Raw genomic sequence first — 23,577 nt, 5'->3', positions numbered from 1 at the left:
GGACAAGGCTTTGGAAAGTGCCCCAGTGTATATTTGGGGTTCGATGTCTACGCTAATTTTGTGAAGCACGTACGAGTTCCTTCTGGTGCTGAGAGAGTGTGTGCGCAACATGGGTACCCGTGCCGCGAAGTCTTCGTCCAAATCAACAGGTAATGTTGGGAAGCCGCGGGAAGCGAATTCCACTTTTGCGTGTGACATGGTTAATAATGGTCTGTTTCTCCTGTCGTTACAGTTGCAGATGAGTTTGGGAATGGTTGATTAGTCTGAAGTCAGCGACAATCCAACGCACGGTAACACTATGCTGCACGGGAACATTTTGTGCAAAGAACTATCCAAACATCAAAACACTATTAAAAATGAACCAGGCGGAGGAGGCGTACACAAAACAGGTATATCCGTCCAATTTCAACACGCTGTGGAATAACAGCATACACAATTTATAGAAAATCCTAATAGGGAAAACAATACTGCACAAACTCACGTGAATCCCCTAAATAGTAAACGGAATATACAAAAAAAAAATTAAAACATAGAAAAACAACAACAAAAAAAATCAGTCCTCTGTTTCTCTGCGTAATTTTTGGACTGTGCGTGCACCTCAGAGTATTTATGTTCGGTTATATTATGGTGCGGACGCGCAGCTGCAGCCTAGACTCCTCTGGCTCCGACTGTCAACACTACTCTATTGGGTTTCAGCTCCCACTGCGCGTACACGAGCTGCGCGGCCCCGCCCCCTCCCCACCTGTGATGTTGTGGTCACAGCTAACCCGTGGAACGCCCCCAAACCAAACCACCACCGAAAGACCGGACGTTATAGAGACTGCGCTCAGTCAGTAGAGAGCCTTTGCTGTGTGGGATGATAACCGTGGCTAGATGGTTTCTAAGCTTCAGAAAGCTTTTTAAGGTTTTGCGCATTTGAACTCAGTTCAAATTAGCTGAAACAGCATGTGAATTCAAGCAGCTCTTTATTTTCCTTTTAAAAGTAAAAGAAAGGAAGTTAAATGTTAAGAGTTAAACATTTAAGTTAAAAGTGTGCATAGGCCTACATGATAAATGGTCTAAAAAAAGCGTTAGCATTTGAACACTCTTGCCATGGGCGGACTGGCTATCTGGCATACCGGGAATTTTCCCGGTGGGCCGACACACCTTTTGGGCCGATAGAATAGACTATATATATATTATATAACTTAATTATTATGACTGCTGCTAACGTAGAAGCGAAACCCAAAAAAATCAGTTTTTCCTAAATAACTACCTGAACCGTGGCACCGAGGATGAAGACATTTTTATGGTATGTTGGTCTCAAGGGCCCACATCAACCTAGCCCATAATCACTCATTTGTGATTTGCATGAAAATGCAATATCATTCTGCTTTAATCGCCCCTCTCTTCAGTTAAGATGTTCAGAACTGCACCAAATTTTATGTGTATGATTAACCTGACATTCTCTGGGGGTATGCCAAGTTTTGTAGAATTTCATCCATGGGGGGGTCTAAAAAATTAAGTTATGTGTACATTTAGTGACTGTACACTCATTGGCCTGTAGATGTCAGTATATATATCTATGGCTTCCTACAAGGACAACACTGTAGTTTACCGCAGAGAACGTCTAATAAAGGTAGGATGATTTCCACATGAAATGTAATTCCCATTTCTTCTTGAAGCCGAAATAAATCTGAGAATGTTTATCGGACATGCTTGGTTTTTACTGCAGGTAGGCTACGTTAATCTTATAGAAGTTATATCCTGGACGTAGGTAAAATAATTTTAGGCTACCGTTAGCATTGGTTGAGTGATGGAGGCCAATTTGATTATTGATGTATTTGTAGAAAACCATAAATGCGGTTATAGGCTACCAAGCAAATTGATAACAGCACTAATTCTATCTTTCGACTGTCATCTGATTCTCTTCTGACCATAACCTAGGCTACTAGCAGGAGCTAAGTGAGATAGCCACAACATGTTCGCTAACGTGAAAGTTTTCTAATGGAAAATATATATATGAAAGATAACCTGTCTATGATCCATTCTGCATCTGAGTCAACGTTCATTCCCAAACACCCACTAGGCTACTTCAATCCTCTATTTTCAAATGTGATTCAAGTAAGGAAGAGCATGGCTCAAAGTTGGAATGTAACAGTATGAAAATTTAACCTCACTGTTATAGTGACCAATATTATCACGGTTTTCGGTATTATCACGGTATTTCTAAAAGTGTGTTCAATATGTTCAGAAAGCACTGATAGGCCTACACAAGCTGAAATAGTTTCAAAAAGTGTCCTGTTCACTTTTTTCTTCATGTTTAATTGGCTATGTGCTTATAGCTTAACTTACCCTACCATAACTTGGAGTTTGCTATTTCTGTTATTTGGATGCAATGAGTGAGACCAAAGTAAGCGTTCAAAATAAAACTTTAGGCTACTGTATTCTCCTGATAACGTGCAAGTAGCTAGCATATGTCAGCAACATGCTGAAGTTCATTGAGTTTGAACGAGGATGTAAGCAAACATACAGGGACAGTGAGCAGGTGGTGGAGACTGTGAGCCTATTTGAGGTTAGCCTACATCAGGGCTATTCAATAAGTTTGTAATGGGGGCCAGTTCATGAAAAGCATCACAACTGAGGGGCCGCAGAAATGCGGTTTGAAATATGAATCATATTAACAGCTGTATATACAATGAAGTACAACAGCAGCAATATGGGTGTTCAAATGTTGTATTTTGTTCATGCATAACAACATCATTAGCCGGTTGTTGGTGGCTAATATGAAATTAAATCTGTGATAACAGATAACACAAATGGAATCTGTGCTTTGCACAGTAACTGCTAGGTCCAAGATTTCCAGTGAGTACAAACAGGATTCAAACACTGTTCAGGTGAATTAAATGTGTAATCAGTCGCATATAGCTCTTCTGACTCACTTGTTACATTTGACGTTCCCAGCATTTAAATGAGATGACCGTGACCTCTAGATTTTTTTAGCAGTGGGGGCAGGCCAGTCATAATAGCCTAATAATAATAACACGGGGGTCCGGGGGTGTCTCCCCCCGGATTTTTTTCTTTTCTGGTTGCTAATCACACTATTTTAACATGTTTTGAGAGGGACAGGCCCATCTGTTTTCTGACGCACCTCACGTTACCCCATACATTAAACCAAATGTCACTGCTTGAATAAATGAAAAACATAGCCTACTGAACATGGGCATCGTCATAGTTCACGATGACAATGAACACGTTTAGCCTACTTGGTTTCTGACAGAAATTACGTTTTGTGCAACATATTGTAGAAACACAACCACGGCCTTTATTTGGTGAACGGAGGTGCAAATCATCTCCTTTACTTTCTTTGGTTATTATAAAGTCTACGATTCACTTTAACGTTTTGCCGTCGCCACATTTACAAATATTCAATTTACCTTCGTTAGGCTCAGTGATACTTTTTGCTTCGAATCGCAATTGAGTGCGCATTTAATGTAACATACCACATGATTTCCAAGAGGACTTTAGACAGGCTCATTTCTGACTTCATTAGACTATTATTGCATTTGTTTATGTTGTAAGACGTGGAGAAATGAAGGACATCGGCAATAGCCAGGCTACTATAGAAATACTTTGAAATTCCCTTTGAGTCGGATCTGCTCCACCTTTCCACCAAGTTTTGCAGAAATTGTGCCCGCATTTTTTTCCGATATCGTAGCCAGAAACTATTTGTGTGGTGCAACCTGTTAAATATTAGTAGTTCATAAACTCCAACGTGACAATTTAGGTTGAAACTAAACTATGGCACTTACGTTCAGCTTATGTACAAATGTAATGAATTGTAATGTAGCCTAACTTGTTCAATGGGCTGAGGTACAGTGGCTGCAGGACTAAAGCGAGCGAGAGATGCAAGAGTGGAGAACAGCTCATGCGCTTGCTAGAGATTACATTTTTTTTAAAGGGCCAGTACAAATGACCTCCCGGTCCGGCCCGCGGGCCGCCAATTGAAGAGCCCTGGCCTACATGATAAGAACTCAGTAGTAGAGCAGGTAGGCTATGTGTGACATGCCATGCTGACGATGATGATTATGATGACTATCATTGCGATAATGTAAGGATATGGTAATGATAACATAGTAAGGCCGTGCTGTGATTATAATAACAAATAGCGCAACTTACATTTTCTTAATGAATGATTTGCAAACCCGGACAGCAAAAGAGTGTCAAATCGGCGTTAGGCATATTGGTCAGATTGATCAGTGTCCGTCAGACGCCCAAAATTCAACATCGATGGCATGAGTGGTGGTTGGTCTCTCAAAGTAGAGAAGGTTTCTATCTGGGAAGGGTTATCATGGTGAAGATGGGCTAAAAGACTGTACACCGACGGAAATGTAGGCTACAAAACATCAAGTCTTGCACAAGCCAACTAAGCTATATATAACCATACTGGAAGACACTTTAGATAATTAGTTTATGTAGCTATACTGTTCCGAAATGTACCAGCAATGTAGGTACTGTAGCCTACAGGAATAAAATATTTCCAGCAACAGCCTTGTTTATTTCGTGTTATTTTAGTTGTCCTGCAGTGATACCTAACTGGTATAAATTACATTAATGTCTACGACAATCTGGGTAATTTAACTCTTTAGGCTACACATAGGCTTCAGTATTTTTTGGTGCTGCTGTCAATTGAGTATTGTATAGTTTAAATGTAGCCTATTGAATAATTTGAAATGATACTCTGATTCAAGCAGAAACTCTTCTTTAATAATTGCTTGTATAGCCTATTTGAATATTACATTACATTACATTATATTACATTTAGCAGACACTTCTTGACCAAAGTGACTTACATATGTCAGCTATATTACAAGGGATTACATTGTCCCCGGAGCAACTTGGGGTTAAGTACCTTGCTCAAGGGCACAACGGTGGAAGCCGGGAATTGAACCGACAACTTTCAGGCTACTGCACGCTAGCCCAGCTCCTTAACCACTACACTACCATCGCCCCCGAATATGGAGATCATGTGCTCCATGCCTACCTCTGATCAGTCAGAGTGATAACCAATGAGGCCACATCACTTTCAGTGCTTCATGACAGTTGAAAATATATGCATATTTAAGGGTAATGCAAAGGTGTTGTATTTAATTAGGTGTGCCAGACCGATTTGAGGGCCACTTGGGCCAAATATGCCAGGACCGATTTTGGGTCCCAGTCCGTCCCTGACTTTTGCTTTGCTTTTTATTCTAACTTCTTTAAACCTCCTCAAAATTCTCTTTTCTTTTCAACGTTTTTGCTTTAAAGTGTACATGTATGTTATGTGTGTGTGTGTGTGTGTGTGTGTGTGTGTGATGTAAAAAAAGCCAACATTTAAAAGAGATTAGACGCAAGGCAGGTTGTGAGTAATGATAGAGCAGTATGTTGCACCTTCGCCAGCCAGAATCGGACAGGATTTAAGGTTTAGGCTGTGTGTGCGTAGGGAAAACATATGGTAATCTTAAAAGGACTCTGCAACCATCATAATCTCTTGAGCAATTTGCAAGCAAAGCTTTTTGGTGTGAGCATCTATGATCAGAGACTGCATTTAAATGGAACAACTTTTCGATCAAAAGGACTCACTTCTCTGAGTTTAGGCTATACCATGAGATTGAAAAAATTAACATTTGTGATTGCATGTTACAAAATACCCAGATCATGATTTATTTAATTATAAGTAATATATTTCATGTCACAAGCACAAGTTCATTCAGTCACTCTCTACCTCTACATCCCTCACACACACACAGTTACAAAAGCATACACTCTTTGGCTTGTTTCTCTTTTCCTGAGTTGTGAAAGGATGGTTTTAGTCAGGTCAGTAAATCAGTTTTTAGTAACACACAGCTACACACACATTGATATGTGAATGAGCCTGAAATTATCAGTCAGTCAGTCAGTCAGTCAGTCTCTCTCTCTCTCTCACACACACACACACACACACACACTTGTTGGTGGCTCAGTCAGTAAGTCAGTGTGCAGTGTGCCGGCCAGTTCACTCGCAGGTGGCCCAGCTGCTTAAGCAGCGGGAGAGAGGATCAGCGTGCCGCGCAGCCAGAAGAGGTCACCAAGGGTCACGGGGTCAAAGGGCAAGCTCAGTACGGGGGAGAGGACAGACGAGAGAGGAGAGGGCAGAGGGGACGAGGAGAGAGGAGGGTTGACCAGAGACTTGAAGGAGGAGAGGAAAAGAGAGAGCAAGAATAAGAGAGAGAAAGAAAGAGAATCAGAGGAAGGAAAGGAGAGAGAAGGAGAGATGATGAGAGAAAGGAGAGAGCAAGAGGAAAGGAAAGAGAAAAAGGTGAGGAAAGGAAATGGGAGAGAGAGAGAGGGAGTAATGGAGTGGTGGAAGGAGAGAACAAGAATAATAGAGATAGCAGGAGAGATTATGAGAAAGGAGGAGAGCAAGAGGAAGGGAGAGAAGAAAGAAGATGAGAGAGAGGGAGGAATAGAGGGGTGGACGGAGGGAGCAAGAGGAAGGGAGAGAGAGAGAAGAAAGGAGATGAAAAGAGCTATAGATGAGAAGAGTGGAAAGCATGGAGTGGAGAGAGAAGGAAAAGGGAGGATAGAGAGAGAGGAAGAGTTGAACACTGTGGCAGTTGGTGCTGAGAAGACAGCTAAGTAAATATAAGATTTTATTTCAACATCATATTTTACAGGGTTTGGGGAATTAATGTGGAAATGTGGAAGAGAGTGATAAAAGATGAGATGAGAGGAAAGGTAGAAGCTGGCAAAATGGTAGAGAGACAGATAAAACCAACACCTTTAGCTGGAGACACCGGACCATGAAAACAAACATGGCGGCGCGGTCCCCCTCTATGTAGGACAGTGTCTTCTGCTGTGTCTACATAACAACTCTTTAACATGACCGCGTCACCTCTTGCACCACCTTGCACTGGTTTGCAATTGGTCGATTGGATTTTGACCAAAAGCAGTATCCACACTATTAGATTGTGGGAAACAAGACTGGAATAATAATCCATTTAATAAAGCTGCTGAGCTCTTACCCAGTGCAAGTGATTTTCCTGGAGATCTCTGCTCATGAAATACTCATTAGCAAATACGATCGGTCTTGGGCTGAGCCACAAGGATTAGAAGGCAGGCGCTGTGGTTCTCCTGTGGTTAGCTCTCCTTTACTCACTCACTGCGTACAATAGCACCCCCTGTGGACAGTTCCAGTAGCACAAGTATAATACAAGGATACAAGGAAGTTTATTGTCACATGCAAATAGTTACTGGAAGTAAGAAATGCAGTGAAATTATGTCTGGTGTCAGCCTATTTGTGCATGTATGGGGGGGGGTAGGGTAAAAAGTGCAGTAGAAGAGGGGTTTAGTAGATTAAGTGGTAAGGGCTGAAAGGCTAGGCAATCAAGGACATGGGTAGATGGAGGAGAAATCAAAAATAATAAATAAAAAGTTCTATGGAGATGTGCAAAAGTTGGAGAAAGTCAGATATGTGTGTGTGTGTGTTTTGACGTGTGATGAAATAAGAAAATAAATAAAAGGTCTGTAGCATAAGGAGAGGGATGTAAAAGTGCTAAAAGTCTTGTAGGTGTGTGTTGTGGGGGCGGGGGGTCATGAGTGCTGAGGAGTGAATGAGTGCAAAGTCAGTATAGTGTGAGTTCAGAGTTGGGAAATGTTTGAGAGTGCTGAGGAGTGAATGTGTGCAAAGTCAGTATAGTGTGAGTTCAGAGTTAGGATGGCCTGGGGATAAAAACTTCTCCTGGGTCTCTCAGTTCTGGCTTTGTGACTACATAGGCGTCTTCTTGATTTCAGCAGGAGGAATAATCCATTGTTAGGATGAGAAGAGTCCTTCAGAATCTTTTGGGCTCTTAGGAGTACTCTTCTGGAATAGATATCTTGTAGAGCAGGGAGTTGAGTTCTTATAGTACGTTCAGCTGAGCACACTACTCTCTGCAGAGTACTACAATCTCTAACTGTGGAGTTCCCATACCAGGTGATGATGCTACCAGTTAGAACACTCTCAACCGCTGAAGTGTAGAAGGCCTTCATGATGGATGTAGAAACTTTGAATTTCCTTAGCTGACAAAGGAAGTAGAGTCATTGTCTGGACTTCTTCAGAACATATTGAGTGTTAACAGTCCATGTTAAGTCTTCAGTAATGTGGACATCAAGGTATTTAGTCTGATGTCAGACCCCCCACTCTAACCACTTGTGAACGGTTGGTGAGGAAGTCAAATATCCAGTGACGCTGGGTGGTGTTCAGTCCTAAGGCCTTCCTCTTTGTGACCAAGGTGAGAGGTACTATCGTGTTGAATGCTGAACTAAAGTCAATGAACAGCATCCTCACATAATTCCCATTCCCCTCCTCCAGGTGAGTTAAGGTGGTGTGCATGAGGTTTGAGATGGCCTCCTCTGTAGACCTGTTGGCTCTGTAACGGCTCCCACACACAGCTGCGTTCCGTCAACGCATTCCAGTGGGTGTTCCTGACGGTAGCTATGCAAATGACTTGAAGTAAAACCGTAATGTGATTGGTTGGTGCCGTCCGTAGATTGGCTTGATTGGCCGGTGCCGTCTGTCGGTGCAGCAACAGCTGAACTCCCCAACGCGAGCAGCGGGAGAAACGCGACGCGACGGACCCACAATTCAGTTTGGCAACGGATCACTTGAGCCCATTTAAAGTGAATGGGATGCGTCTCCAGCAACGCGATGCACGCAGCTGTGTGGGAGCCGTAAGCAAATTGGAGGGGGTCGAAGGAGGCAGGGAGGGTTGAGCAGATAAAGTTTTTCACAAGCTTCTCAAAACACTTCATCACTGTAGACGTCAGGGCTACTGGGCGGTAGTCATTCAGACATGATGGACTTTTGTTTTTCGGTACTGGAACAATAACAGACTGCTTGAGGCAAGTAGGAACTGTCTCTTGAGCCAATGATGTGTTAATGCCATATGCCCAGTAGAGGGACACAACTCACACACTGTTGGTGCATTGTCATCGGTCGGACAGAGACCATCAAGTCATGGTCTTAGAAACTGTACAACCGAAACTGTACAATTAAAAATCACAAAAGTTTTAGGCATTAGTTAGCTGGAATTTTGTGTTAAGATTTTCACTATAGGCACCACAATCACCTTTGTAACACACACACACACACAAAGTAATTATCATTCTACTACAGATGTTACTATTTTGGTGCCAGGATTATTAATGAACAGGATTTGATCCAAATTTTGAGATACTGGAGAGTGGCATAAACATCTGTCCTCTCACATAAACAAGAGCTTTAAAACAAATCAGCAAGTTAATGACACCAGCGTATTCTGTTCAGTCACACACCAGACATATATTTAACTAATTAATTCCTATCAGACAAATTAATTTATTGGACTAATTAAGTAATACTTAAAGGTGCTCTAAGCGATGCCACACGTTTTTTTAGCCTAAAGCATTTATGTCACTTACTGCAAACATCACCTAACCAACCACTAGCTGTCCGTGTCCTGAATACACTGTAAAAAAAAAAAAGATCTCTGTGGACAGCCCAGGCTCAAAAACACGGCAACAAAAACAACCTGGGCAAACCTAGCCCATGAAAACATAAACAGCAAATCACAGACGAGATGCACGTTTAGGAGAGTTTCAATTGCACTTCGGGAGCAGCACGGGAGGGAGGGGGAGGAAGTAGCGAGCTAGCTCTCTGTTTTGTTTGAAAGTCAACAGAAGTGACGTTGCCCAGCATCACTTAGAGCACCTTTAACTAACTAATTAATTATGCACATAACTACACAAACAGATAGAAATGTGGCAACTCTAAATACATGACAAACGCCAAGTTGGATTTTACAAAGATGACCAGAGATAGCGCCTCTTTATTTGTACAGTATTCCATGGGTAAAAAAGGTAAAGACAGGTATAGACAGAGGTACAAGATGCTACCAGGAGGTTCTAGCATACTTTGTGTGTATGTGTGTGTGTATGTGTGTTTCCCAGAAAGTCCGAGAATAAGACAGAGAGAGAGAGAGAATGAGAAAGGGAGATAGCGATGAAGACGGGGGGAAAAAAAGAGTGAGAGTGTGTGTGTCGTTTGAGTGTCTTCAGCTCACCAGATCTCCCACAGAACTACATGTCAGCCTGCTCTCGTGCTGCGTCTGCTGTTGCTGTCTTTGGGATGTACAGTCATACAGAGAGGAGCTATCAGAGCTACTATTGTATGTGAGCTGTTGCCCGTCTGTCCAACTACAGCAGTGGCAGGAGAGGAGAGGGCTGCACAGATGTACAACACAGCGGAAAAGGCAACGGGGGATGGGGGGTCATTCAAGGTTTTTTTCTTTTTCTTTTATCTTCTTTTCTCTTCATCAAGAGGTAAACGACAAACAAGAGAAATCCTCTTGCCTAAACTGATGAGCAAACAAATGCATATCAGCACATGATGTGCATACTGAACCGCATTATTGATATATTTCACTTCCTGGGTCAGATAATGTCACTTTCTGTCCAGGCACATCCTCATATACCTGTGTCTTAGCCATACAAACCACCAAATCAATTCCTGAAGAACAAAAATAAGACATTTAAAACTTTTGAACAGTTTTGATTCTGCGTCAGGAGGAGCGTGAACCGACAGTCTTTATCTGGAGTAGATGTAGAGTGTTGGGTCGTGCCTTTACCCCACCTCACCAAAACAACAACAAACAAAGAAAACATAAACAAAAGTCTAAAGGCCAAGACGCCACCGGGCCATCCAAGCCATCCTATCAGGGTGAGGTCACCCTCTCACCCCCCCAGCCTTCCCCCCCTTAGCGCTCCGCCTTGCTTCACATCGCTTAGCGCCTCAAAAGAACTTCACACCCTTCCCGTCGTCCATGGTGATGATCTCGGCCTTGCCGTCCGTTTGAAGCGCTTGCAGCGAACGCAGGAGCATCCCCTCCTCCAGCCCGTGGAATTCTGGGATATACAATATCACACACATACACACATACAGGGTTACTCTGCAACTTATATCATGTAGGCTAATACATCATCACATGTAGGTCAAACATCTTAATCACATGGTAGGAGGCTATACTGCAGATGACTGCAGTAGATCATCCCGCCGACTCGACAAAGACCTTTAGAGGTGCTAAATTATAGTCAGCAGTTAAACCTGGCAGAGTGCGTGGGGGTGGGTCAGCCCAGGGGCCCGTTGCTTACGCACACTCCCTTAAACCACGGTGAACTCCACGTCTACTGTGCTTCCATCCATTCTCACCCAGAGTTTACACTTTAAACACTATATCAATACACACTTGCTGATTCCACTGTCACACGGGACTGTTCACCTATGCTCACCTACGTTCACCTCTTGGGTCGTTAGCTAGACGGAGACCCCACCCTGAAGTTAATCAATGGCTCTCACTGGGAAAAGGGAAACTTTAACACATATTAAGCGCCTGACCTTCTAATGTCGACTCTATTCACCTCACCTTCTAACGCACGAATGCGTAAAAAAGTATGCATGTAATCTTACTTATAATCTAGTAAGATTATTTGGACTGACCTTATAGGCTGATAAACATAGACAGACGGACAGAGAGAAAGTTTCAGATTCTCCATACCTTCGCTCTCTGTGTCATCGCCATTTGCAAGCTCGTAGAGAGTAAACACAGAGTTCACCATGCCGTTTTTAGAGACCTGAGAAAAAAAAAGAGAGAAATAGAGAAAGAAAGAGAGAGAGAGGAATGACACCCAAGTACAGAATTACTCTCCAGCAAAAGTCAAAGACTCAAAGTGGTTGCTTTTAAAGTAATCATGAATTACCATTGGTGATGTGGACCAGTCTTACAGGGAGGCTACACTAGGCACGTAACTGAAGCGCTCCGTGTGCGTAGTGTCTGCGGCAACAATGAGTTTCCACTATAATCATTACGCTATGCGTAATTCAGTACTTCAGTTACGTGCCCGACGAGGCCTGCCTCATTTGAATCTGAATTTGAACTACTCACTTGCAACAAATTCAAAGTTAATTTAAACCTTTTAATGGACTGGTTTGTGACAACAATAGTATCATTCATCTCTTACTGGCACTTTTACTACTCAAATCGCACTTTACTACTATGTATGCAACTGATGGTTCTCAATAACATCTTGCTTAAGGACTACAGTTGAAAATTAGCCGGCTGGCTAACACTGGCACATGTACAGAAATGTTAATGAATGTGCGCTGCCCTTATTTATAAATAAATAAATAAATAAATAAATAAATAAATGAAATGATGATACTGCACTTTACCATTTTAGATCTTTGGTGTTATGTGTGTGTATTTATGTGTACTGGTCTTCTAGTTTTACGCATTGTTATTGTCCTGTCTGTCTGTCTGTCTGTCTGCTGTATATGGCGCAGGATGAGTTTCCTAAAGGACTAAATATCTATCCATCCATAATTTCATCATTTCTAGTTTCTTGGTGTTTTATGCGCCCAACGTTGTCTTCTAGGCAGCGCTGCCTGGAAGGCACTAGGGTTAGGCATGGGTTAAGGTTAGGATTAGGTTTAGGTTTAGGATTAGGTGCCTTTAAGTCAGCGGTGGCAGCAACGTTGGGGGCATAAAACAGCATCAAGCTAATTTCTACAGCCTTGTGATGCTACAGTGCTGATGTGGTGATACAGTACCCATTGGTAGATGAGCTTTCCCCACTCCTCTGGCGATCGCCACATGATCAGGCAGCGGCTTTTGCTTTTGTCCGACCATTCTAGGTTCCCTGGGGGCAAACAATTACAGGAAAAAGGCCCTGTGGTCACTCGGGGTAAACTGTTACACTTTTATCAGTAGGGAACAACTGGGATGTTACTGCCAATGACTAAACTAACTTTGTTACCTTTTTTCCTCAGTTCTTCAAAGATAACTTGGATTGCCTCCACTGACAGCTTTCCTGGGGAACTGTTAAGACTAATAACATCATAATCACTGTCGCATCACTGTCTTCTACGCTTCCTGTCAAAGAGTAGCACTGGTTTGAGTCTAGTAGCAAAAATACCAGAAACATACTGTAACGTCAGCGCACAAGACATTGCGTAGCGTTCTCCCACGCAGGGCATGCTGGGATGCGGGAGCAAACATTTGGGGTTTATGTCTGTTTCTCCTTAGTTTTGAGTGTAATGTTAGCGTCTTTGTTGTAACATGTTTCCCTTTTAGTTCTCCCTCGTGTGTGATCCTCTTTGTGTGGGGGGCTGCGTCCACCCCCTGTATGTGTAGTGTGTGTGTGTACTTGACCTGCCCTTGTGTATTGTGGTCTGGGTCTGTGTCCCTGCTCTCGTTCTCAGCTAATAAACCTTTTAATTGGACAACTGTCTGTCTCGCTATCAAATCGTTACAATACCTTCAATATATTTCTACATTTATTTTCCATTTCTATCATTGGCATATAATAACCTCGACCATTCAAGAGCATTAAACAGTTAGTATGCAGTTACTGGGGTTTTAGCCATTACCAGCTGACTGACGCTAGCGACTGGTTGAGTGAAAGTCAAGTCACCCATGAAAAAGGATACTTTCGATTTTCTTGTTGTTGAATAGCGGGCTCTCCTGGGCCTCGAGTACATCCAGCGTGTACAGCTTTCGGTGTCTACAGTAGGACAGCGCGAGCGAGCACCAAGCCGCCAGCTGCTTCTGTCGAGTGTCAACATTGGGCTGTAGTCTGTTAACCGAAAAGCACAGACCCGAAACTGACTCAATGTTGTCGAAAAGCAGGTTAATCATCAACAACTTTGGCCAATTGCCTTCATATAAAACCAATACACATGGCAAGTTGACGTTCCACAATTATATTCCAGAGGTAAAACCTAAATGCTCACTAATGAGCTAGTTAGCTGACTAGCTAACTTATAATAGATGAACTGAACTGAGCGTCTGTCACCAGGAAGACACTGTCAAAGTAACGTTAGCGTTTGCCCTCCAAGTGAATTGAAGAGGTATGGCAAATAAAGAATACTTGTTCATGTACCTACATAATGTAATAGCAGGAAATACATTCTCAAATTCCAATGTTCTCCCTGTTAGTGTGAGTGCAGGATTGTACACTTCCCTAGCCAACTAAGCTAGCCATAGTGGTTAAGAGAGATGCGTTCTTTGTCTAACCGTAGCGACAGCAAATGTAAAATTGTTACAGAATAGTTCAAATATAAATCTGTAATTCGTGTGCATCTCTGCGGTCCAACATCCTACTCACGTGAAAAACGGGGGGAAATTATACTGCCAGGGCCACTCAAAACTCATCGCAAATCTGAGTTCTGTAAAGCATCAACTCTTCTTCTTCTGCTGCATCATGTAATGCTCATCACGGGGAATAGGACATATTCTGCCCCCCTCTGGAAAGGAGCGAGACAAGACAGATCTGTTAACCCTGTTAAAGGAGAATTCCGGTGTGATATTGACCTAAAGTGTATCGAAACATGATACCGAGTGTGAACGTATGTCTCATAGCCCATCTCGGCTTGTCCCCTGCACTCCAAAATCTGGCGCTAGTTAGCCGATGCTACCAACATCTTTTTCAATAGTGGTGCTTCGGCATCGGGCTAGCCATGCAAATAAATCACTGTTTTACACCCATTTACGAGGCTCAATGTATCTCCACACTTCATTGGTAGACTGCCGAGGGCCCTGACATTTAAAACGAGACACTCTATGATAAGGGATCAGATTCCAAAAATAATTCAGTGGAAATGCATGGATTCCAGTTGCTGCTACTGGAAGAAACTGGAATCCATGCATTTCCACTGAATTATTTTTGGAATCTGATCCCTTATCATACCTGTTCATTCTTACTCGTTGCTCGACTTATCGTGACTAAATTCAAGATGGCTGCAAACGTTAAACTTCGTGAAGATACTGTCTGTATAAATCGTCTTGTAAGTAAACTACCAGTGCTTTTTCAAAGTTCTCAATGTCTCGTTTTAAATGTCAGGGCCCTAGGAAGTCTACCAATGAAGTGTGGAGATACATTGAGCCTCGTAAATGGGTGTAAAACAGTGATTTATTTGCATGGCTAGCCCGATGCCGAAGCACCACTACTGAAAAAGTTGTTGGTAGCATCGGCTAACTAGCGCCAGATTTTGGAGTGCAGGGGACAAGTCGAGATGGGCTATGAGACATACGTTCACACTCGGTATCATGTTTCAATACACTTTAGGTCAATATCACACCGGAATTCTCCTTTAACCCTTAACAAATCATATCGCCACTTGACATGGACAGCCCCTCACCTCAATTGTGTCATTCTGCAGCTGCCTTATTAAAAAAGTTATTGAGCTCTTTCACATCCACATCCAAGGCTGAAGCGCCATTGGCCCCTTGAGCAGCACTTAACCACCCTAGTGTGTGTGTGTGTGTGTTCAAGAATGTAGGCCTAATATTTTTATATTACATTTACATTTGCATTAAAAGAGGATACAAATCAAATACTTTACCTGAAGCTGATTTTAACAAAAAGTAACAACAGTTTACATGAAACAAAGCATTTATTAACTTATAAAACATGTTTCTGTGTCAATCTTGCTATTACAGGGTACAATAAATAAATGCATAAATAAAATATTATATTATTGAAATAATATTGAAATAAATTGACCACTATTAAATAAATACCACATTTCACATCGTCCTGATCAATAAATAATTTTAACACTAAGTGTAACCTTGACCCTTGACAGCTTTCACAATTCATGACAATCATGAAAGTGCAGTCTCAATTGTCTACTTTGTAACAGCATACAATATAAATACATTAACAAAATAGATAAATTAGATAAATAAATACATTGAACACTATTTTCAAATCATCATGATACATAAATAATTTGAACACTTAATAAATCTTGACCACCTCAGAATCATTAAGAACGAAATACATTACTCAAAATTACATTTAGAGTACATTCAATTCAGAATACATTAGTAGTCCTGGTGCATCCTCAGTCCCATTGGCTGTAGCTGTGGCAGGGTTTGGTGTTTAGAGGCGTGTGCTGGCCAGAAGGTCGACCTTCGTCAGGTGGTGGTGAACCTCCTTCCTGATCAGCTCCCAGGCCTTGGCCTTGTCCTCCTGAAATCACAAGTCACGACAGTCACCATCAATATACAGACTCTGTACTTCTGTGTGTGTGTATGTGTGTCTTTGTCTCTGTGTGTGCGTGTGTGCATCTGTATGTGTATGTATGTGCGATGATGTGTTTGTGACAACACAATAGAAAACCACAGCTCACCATTGTCCCCAGTGTTTCATTTCTCAGATTCTCGAAGTACAGGTGCAGTCTCTCATTCCCTTTAGTCTTAGAAACAACCTGCAGTCTCTCATTCCCTTTAGTCTTAGAAACAACCTGCAGTCTCTCATTCCCTTTAGTCTTAGGAACAACCTGGAGGAAGAACAGAAGTTCATCAGATCAGTCTTGGATCATTATCACAGTAGACCCAATTGCATCCCATTACCATGGGCTATTTGATCTGAACTTCTATCATTTTTTTACCCTAAAACTGGTGAATGGTTATAAATGTAAAGCTGATTGTTTATAAAATAGAATAAAAGTCTTTATTGTCCACTGCTGTGTAAATCCATCTCATGTACAAATATACACAAAGTGTAAAATCAATAACAACATTGGTGTATTGCATAGGTAGTCATGATGTAACTTATTTGATTTTTACATGTTCTATAATGTTTATGTATTTTTATAGTCCAAGTCTCTTTATCTCTTGGATATTCAGAAGCATGCTCTTGAGCCATGACAGCCCACTGAGCATCTAGGCAATTATATGTCTGAGTTGCCTCCATTGTATCTGTATAGACAACTGCTAGTTAAATAGTTTCAACTTTAACCTTTAAGGTCACAGCTCAAAAGCTTACCAATATGCCTTCTAGTGTTCAGTCAATACAATAACAATGGTGTTCACATCATAGCATATTATAGATGCTCATGATGACAGCATATAGAATACAGGTTATTCAGTTGTACTCACACATGACTGAGTTGCCACCAGTTGAGTGTCCAGGGTGCTCATGAAGTCCTTCAGCTTCTTCTGGTCCCAGGCCACGGTGGTCACATTCTCGTCCAGCAGGAGCGACACCTCGTCCAGCACCTGGGCTATGAACCAAATGATCCTCTCAGGCTGTGGGGACAACGGGAGGAGTCAAGACAGCCATCAGTGATGAGACACCCATCCCAGAATTCAACAGGGATATACAAGAATGTCATGTAGTTTTCAGTTGCCATTCATGAAAAAGGCTTTTTTTTTTTTACACCAAGTATATTTCTGTTTATTTGTTTGTTGCTTAGATTTTTGCTTACCTGCTGCTTCCTTGCAACTCTGTACAGGGCATCAGGAAAATGAACCCCCACATTGTCCTCAACTATTTTCTCACCCTATAAAATAATAGAATTTGAATAAAATCTTGAATATAAAGATGTGATTTTGCTATCACGAAAAAACACAACCAATTCATGTTGAATAGCAGAACTGAACAGAAGTGTTTAAAAATACTCACCATCTCTTTCAGCAAGGTTAAACATGTCCTGCTATACTGCGGGAATTTATGCTGCATCCATGGACAACCTTGGGTCACATCCAGGATAAGCACCAAAAAAGCACACACACCGAAGAACGCCTTCATTCTGTTATTCTTGAACAAACTTTGTAAATAATGTAAACGATACAAAATATTGACTAGCCTACTGCTCAGACACGATACTTCAGGTTGTGTTCTACTGAATTGCACTGCCATGGTCTGTGTTTGTGTTAGTAATTTATACAGAATATTCCGAATTCAAAACGGAAAAATCGAGTTCAATGAGGCCTATTTCACTTTCTGGCCGCACCTTTCAGACAGGTGAGTAGGCGTCTCCCGCACGGGCTTCCCCACGCTTCACGGTTTTTGGACCACAGGTTCGCACTTAATAGGATAGCTTGTAGGCCTATTGCATTGATGAATAACATTGATTAATATCGAATAAATTGGGAATTTAAATAATTGGAGACAAAAAAAATATTGTTTATTTTGACATCTTATGTGAGCTGATAACCTATGTTACCGGCAACAACACTTGATCCATTTAAATATTTATTGGCAAGCAGTCTCCATTACCATTTAAACTCACTAATAAGTAATAAAGGCCTATGCTAATTATCCGACTAGTTATGTTGTTTAAGCCTTTGTGTCTATCTGTGCCAAACACCCTCTGAAATCACAGTAGGCTAATGCGTGTTAGTTTGTAGCCTAATTATGTCTTATGGGATGGTGTGTTTTTTGCCTCGTAAATTCATCATTAATTAATCGTGAAAGAGTTTAACCACGGGTCAGAACAGAAGAACTCCTTGGAAAACCACAAAGTGCGCAACACTCCGTGGTAGGTTGTTTTACGACAGTTGCCAGACAATAATGACGAATAGCACGCGTGCTTTCGATACGCTGCTTGCAATACAATAGCGTGGGCCCATCAGTGCACTGGCGGCGAATCCAGGTGGGCGTAGCCTAAAAGTGGAAAGAAGAAAGGTAAACAATCGCAGGATAGTATTTGGTACAGTATTATCCCTTTGCTCGTTATTTCAGTGATAGACAAATTATGTCACCGTGTTTACAAGCTTATTTGAGTGGGATGTCTAGCAACCCAGCGCCTAACATGCTTACCAGGCTACTCTCTCCTTCTAACCACATTTCTCTGGAACTTGAATAACTGTCCAGGCGCATGATACAGAATTCCATGTTTTCCTGCTGTTTCTTTTTTTTTTTTTTTTTTTTTTTACTTTATCTATGATGTTTTCTTGTCTCCACTTTTCTTCTATAGTTAGGGAAAGTTAAGCATCTTCAAAAAAGAATCTTACCATATAGATTTTTTACTACGTGTTCCTATAGGTGTCTAGTAACACCTCCCAATTTATCCACGGCCAAATCCTCGGGGAAACACCTGGAGAGCCCATCAAGTTCTGGGTGCCCAGAGGGACTGGGCGAAAATAATGAAAACATTTTTTTTAACCAATCTTAGCTTTTGAGATGTCTAACTAGGGGTTTTAGGGGTAAATCTATCCCAGCCGTTAGTTTGTGTAAAAATCACTCCAAGTACATACAAAAATCCATCCTTAATCAGTTTAAAATTTAACAAACCTCATCCCTCTACTTCCCTGCACTCCTTCACTACTGTTATCTTCTGGCTGGTTGATGTTCTGGCAAGAGTTACCATGACAGTTCCAACAATCAGATACACTTGACTCCTTGCTTTTTACAGCAGCACCTCTGGTCACCCCAAACTTGATGGGCTCTCCAGGTGTTTTGGCCGTGGATAAATTGTGAGGTGTTACTAGACACCTATTAGGAACACATAGTAAAAAAAGCAGTCATGAGAATTCAGAGTTTGAACAAAGTCATGATCCTTGAATATGCACATTTGATGGTGTTGCTGCTTTTTGCTTCATTATTTTACCAGTAGGTGGCATCAGCGTGACAAATTTCCCAAAGCGTCTAATAGAATAACAGACTCATCACCAGCATCAGCTAATAAAAAGATTATTAAGTGCTGTTTCTGTGCTCTGAAGGGCTTAAAAACCAGACGAACACATGTCGTGACTAGGGCTATTCCCCTAAGTCAATCTTAAACCAGATCCATCCGGAACACAGGCAACACACAAGTCTTCCAATGAAGTTAACAATTTATTTATTAATGCAAAACAATGAGACTGCCGGAGGGCATACAGATGTAATGGGCACCACTAGGGGGTAAACTTATCCTAATTGACACATGGAAGCCACCGAACCCTCCCCAATAGGTTAAGATGCACAGATCATACGTGAAAACCACAGCACAACAAAAATGACCCACAATGAATCAAATAAATAAATGCACCGTCATAAATAGTCACTGCAATTCAACTACAAAATACACACACTGCACATATCTATAAATAGTCACCACAGTTCATTCAAAAGGCACAATAAGAGGGATAGATACATATTGCCACCATTGTCAATCAGAGATGCAGAAGCCCCAGGCCCACCCACACGGCAGTCCCACAAGAGGAATAAAACAGACTGTACTGGTCGGTCCACACCGACTAGTACAACAAATAGAGTCTATTCACCACACCCAAAACAGCGAGGTTCCACAGTTTAGCGCAGCTCTCAGTCCACACAATAGAATCCTGGCTTATCCAGCTTCAGGCGCGCCGAGTTGCGCACCGCAGATCATTGAGACACAGTTCTTCCATCCGACGTTCCCATGTGTCCTCCTGCTGTCTTCTCCCCCACAATAGTAGCTGCCCCTATTTATGAAAGAGAACAGCCTATCCTAGCTCCATGCTCATCATGGCCTCAATCAGTCCATTAACACCAATCAATTAGCCCAATGTCCCGCATGACTCACGTCATGGCAGAGTTCCATGATAGCTCACGTAGTCCCCTTGTGAACATTTCCCCTGCCCTCAGTCTTTATACCCAAGCACAACATATACCCCATTTCATCCAATAAAATAACAAACATGCCCACAAGTACAGCTCAACATTACAGCACAATACATAACATAGCCCACAACTATGCCCACATTTCCTGTCCATACACTTAGGCACTTGACAAACACCTTATACATAATACATTTTTAATTAATTAACATTACTTCTCAGAAAGCGGATTTGACTTTGACATATTTTTGTGTAAATTATTGTTAAACAGGCCAAATTTAATGTAGGATTGCATCTATAAAATCAATAAAAGGGGGGGAAATCCAAGGGGATGAATACTTTTTATTGGCACTGTATATGTGTGTGTTTGGGCTTTTACACCGTTAATCCGATAGGACAGTGAAGAGAGTGACAGGAAGTGAGTGGGAGAGAGAGATGGGGTGGGATCAGGAAATTACCTGGGTCGGACTCAAACCCAAGTACCTGGGGGCATGTGGACCCGAATGTGGTGTGGGCGCTATGGCAAACTGCACCACAGTGCCCCTGGAGCTGATTTTAAGAAAAAGTAGCACATACCAGTTTATATGAAACAAAGCTTTTATTAAAATACAAAACATGTTTCTGTGTCAATCTATTGGAGTGCACAATAAACAAACACATCGATAAATAAAATCGAAATGGATAAATAAATAAATTGCACATTTTTATATAAATACAATAAATAACACATTTTAATAGACCATCAGTCTTCGGAATAAATCATTTAAACACCGGATAAATGTGACCTTTAACATCTCATTTATAGAATGAACAGCTTTCATAATTCATTGCAGAATCTGAATCAATTGTTTGCATTGCTGCAGTGTACAAACAAATTGTGTTAAACAAATAGCACCTTTCACATCATTCTGATCAATAAATCATTTTAACACTAAGTGTAACCTTGACCACCTTGTATAAGGGAACAGCGTTTACAATTCATGACAATCATTTTAAGCAGAAAGTTCAGAATATGTTATAGTCTTGGCATAATCCCAGTCCCAATTGTCTACTTTGTTACAGTGTACATTACAATACGTAAATAAATAAATTAACAAAATCTAAGTAGATAAATAAATACATTTTAACACTATATGTCAAACAAATAACAACTTTCACATCATCATTCTGATAAATAAATAATTGTAACACTACATAAACTACAAATCAGAATCATTTAGAGCAGAAAGTTCAGAGTACATCAGTAGTCCTGGTGCATCCTCTGTCCCATTGGCTGTAGCTGTGGCAGGGTTTGGTGTTTAGAGGCGTGTGCTGGCCAGAAGGTCGATCTTCGTCAGGTGGTGGTGAACCTCCTTCCTGATCAGCTCCCAGGCCTTGGCCTTGTCCTCCTGAAATCACAAGTCACAACATTCACCATCAATATACAGACTCTGTGTGTGTGTATGTGTGTCTTTGTCTCTGTGTGTGCGTGTGTGCATCTGTATGTGTATGTATGTGCGATGATGTGTTTGTGACAACACAATAGAAAACCACAGCTCACCATTGTCCCCAGTGTTTCATTTCTCAGATTCTCGAAGTACAGGTGCAGTCTCTCATTCCCTTTAGTCTTAGAAACAACCTGCAGTCTCTCATTCCCTTTAGTCTTAGAAACAACCTGCAGTCTCTCATTCCCTTTAGTCTTAGGAACAACCTGGAGGAAGAACAGAAGTTCATCAGATCAGTCTTGGATCATTATCACAGTAGACCCAATTGCACAATTCCATTACCATGGGCTATTTGATCTGAACTTCTATCATTTTATTTACCATAAAACTGGTGAACTGAATGGTCATAAATGTAAAGCTGATTGTTTATAAAATAGAATAGAAGTCTTTATTGTCCACTGCTGTGGAAATCCATCTTATGTACAAATATACACAAAGTGTAAAATCAATAACATTGGTGTATTGCAGATAGTCATGATGCAATTTATATTTTTACATGTTCTATAATATTTATGTCTTTTTATAGTCCAAGTCTCTTTATCTTTTGGATATTCAGCAGTCTATGCTCTTGAGTCATGACACAGCCTACTGAGCATCTAAGCTATTTAGTTGTACTCACACATGACTGAGTTGCCTCCAGTTGTGTGTGATGTAGACAATTTCCAGCACACAACTGCTAGTTAAACAGTTTCAACTTTAACCTTTAAGGTCACAGCTCAAAAGCTGCGAAGATATCATTTCTGTACCAATATGTCTTCTAGTGTGCAGTCAGTACAATGGTGTTCACAGCATAGCATAGATGCTCATGATGACAGCATATAGAATACAGGTTATTCAGTTGTACTCACACATGACTGAGTTGCCACCAGTTGAGTGTCCAGGGTGCTCATGAAGTCCTTCAGCTTCTTCTGGTCCCAGGCCACGGCGGTCACATTCTCGTCCAGCAGGAGCGACACCTCGTCCAGCACCTGGGCTATGAACCAGATGATCCTCTCAGGCTGTGGGGACAACGGGAGGAGTCAAGACAGCCATCAGTGATGAGACAACCATCCCAGAATTCAACAGGAATATACAAGAATGTCATGTATAAAAAGACAAGTTTTCAGTTGCCATTCATGAAAAAGGCCTTTTTTTTTACACCAAGTATATTTCTGTTTATTTGTTTGTTGCTTAGATTTTTGCTTACCTGCTGCTTCCTTGCAACTCTGTACAGGGCATCAGGAAAATGGACCCCCACATTGTCCTCAACTATTTTCTCACCCTGTAAAATAATAGAATTTGAATAAAATCTTGAATATGAAGATGTGATTTTGCTATTACTAAAAAAAAACACACCCATTTATATTGAATAGAAGAAATGAATACTGAAAACACTCACCATCTCTTTCAGCAAGGTTAAACATGTCCTGCTATACTGCGGGAATTTATGCTGCATCCATGGACAACCTTGGGTCACATCCAGGATAAGCACCAAAAAAGAACACACACCGAAGAACGCCTTCATTCTGTTATTCTTGAGCAAACTTTGTAAATAATGTAAACGACACAAAATATTGACTAGCCTACTGCTCAGACACAATACTTCAGGTTGTGTTCTACTGAATTGAACTGCCATGCTGTGTTTGTGTTAGTAATTTATACTGAATAGGCTATTCCGAATTCAAAACTGAAAAGCCGAGTTCAATGATGCACATTTCACTTTCTGGCC

At 41.3% G+C, this 23,577-nt stretch overlaps 3 protein-coding genes and 1 long non-coding RNA gene across 6 annotated transcripts in view; 1 reads left to right on the top strand and 3 right to left on the bottom strand.

The window, feature by feature from the left end:
• Positions 1-279, bottom strand: part of wnk4a (WNK lysine deficient protein kinase 4a) — a 64,793-nt gene extending 64,514 nt beyond the window's left edge. For both annotated transcript variants that reach the window (XM_042083454.1, XM_042083455.1), the window contains exon 1: positions 1-279. This exon is cut by the window's left edge and continues 396 nt beyond it. In XM_042083454.1, coding sequence (XP_041939388.1) covers positions 1-198 — 198 coding nt within the window. In that variant the 5' untranslated portion in view covers positions 199-279.
• Positions 1-13,061, top strand: part of LOC121700495 — an 18,446-nt gene extending 5,385 nt beyond the window's left edge. The window contains exons 3-4 of the long non-coding RNA XR_006027246.1: positions 12,490-12,500; positions 12,991-13,061. This is a non-coding gene — a long non-coding RNA (uncharacterized LOC121700495). The remainder of the gene's footprint in view (positions 1-12,489; positions 12,501-12,990) is intronic.
• On the bottom strand, positions 9,810-14,335 carry vps25 (vacuolar protein sorting 25 homolog). Its single transcript, XM_042083464.1, has 6 exons — positions 14,179-14,335; positions 13,502-13,647; positions 12,829-12,882; positions 12,623-12,711; positions 11,571-11,646; positions 9,810-10,920 (listed from the first exon to the last, which is right to left on the bottom strand). The coding sequence occupies exons 1-6, from the start codon at positions 14,223-14,225 to the stop codon at positions 10,808-10,810; spliced, it is 525 nt and encodes a 174-aa protein (XP_041939398.1). The 5' UTR covers positions 14,226-14,335; the 3' UTR covers positions 9,810-10,807.
• On the bottom strand, positions 14,254-23,577 carry LOC121700488 (interferon a3-like). 2 transcript variants are annotated; one of them, XM_042083463.1, is made up of 6 exons: positions 17,485-17,563; positions 17,288-17,362; positions 16,959-17,108; positions 16,208-16,357; positions 15,872-16,047; positions 14,254-14,317 (listed from the first exon to the last, which is right to left on the bottom strand). In XM_042083463.1, the coding sequence occupies exons 1-5, from the start codon at positions 17,539-17,541 to the stop codon at positions 15,958-15,960; spliced, it is 522 nt and encodes a 173-aa protein (XP_041939397.1). In that variant the 5' UTR covers positions 17,542-17,563; the 3' UTR covers positions 14,254-14,317; positions 15,872-15,957. The 2 variants fall into 2 exon arrangements, with proteins under 2 accessions (XP_041939397.1, XP_041939396.1); XM_042083462.1 differs by lacking the exons at positions 14,254-14,317; positions 15,872-16,047; positions 16,208-16,357; ... (1 more) ...; positions 17,288-17,362; positions 17,485-17,563 and adding exons at positions 21,581-21,773; positions 21,926-22,075; positions 22,718-22,867; positions 23,056-23,130; positions 23,248-23,577.

The sequence above is a fragment of the Alosa sapidissima genome, chromosome 24 (assembly GCF_018492685.1).
Source record: "Alosa sapidissima isolate fAloSap1 chromosome 24, fAloSap1.pri, whole genome shotgun sequence".
Lineage (NCBI taxonomy): Eukaryota > Metazoa > Chordata > Actinopteri > Clupeiformes > Clupeidae > Alosa > Alosa sapidissima.
Note: the sequence above shows the minus strand (reverse complement) of the source record. Positions and strands in the feature narration are given on the sequence as shown.

What these genes read in the sequence shown, in the direction of transcription:
- vps25 (XM_042083464.1), bottom strand. Translation starts at nt 14,225, where the DNA reads ATGAGTTTTGAGTGGCCCTGGCAGTATAATTTCCCCCCGTTTTTCAC. An exon ending in AATTTCCCCCCGTTTTTCAC is followed by an intron (nt 13,648 to 14,178) that starts GTGAGTAGGATG and finishes TTCGGTTAACAG; the next exon opens with ACTACAGCCCAATGTTGACA. An exon ending in TGAAGAACTGAGGAAAAAAG is followed by an intron (nt 12,712 to 12,828) that starts GTAACAAAGTTA and finishes GTTTGCCCCCAG; the next exon opens with GGAACCTAGAATGGTCGGAC.
- LOC121700488 (XM_042083462.1), bottom strand. Translation starts at nt 23,484, where the DNA reads ATGGCAGTTCAATTCAGTAGAACACAACCTGAAGTATTGTGTCTGAGC. An exon ending in TAACCTTGCTGAAAGAGATG is followed by an intron (nt 23,131 to 23,247) that starts GTGAGTGTTTTC and finishes ATTATTTTACAG; the next exon opens with GGTGAGAAAATAGTTGAGGA. An exon ending in TGGTGGCAACTCAGTCATGT is followed by an intron (nt 22,076 to 22,717) that starts GTGAGTACAACT and finishes TTCTTCCTCCAG; the next exon opens with GTTGTTCCTAAGACTAAAGG.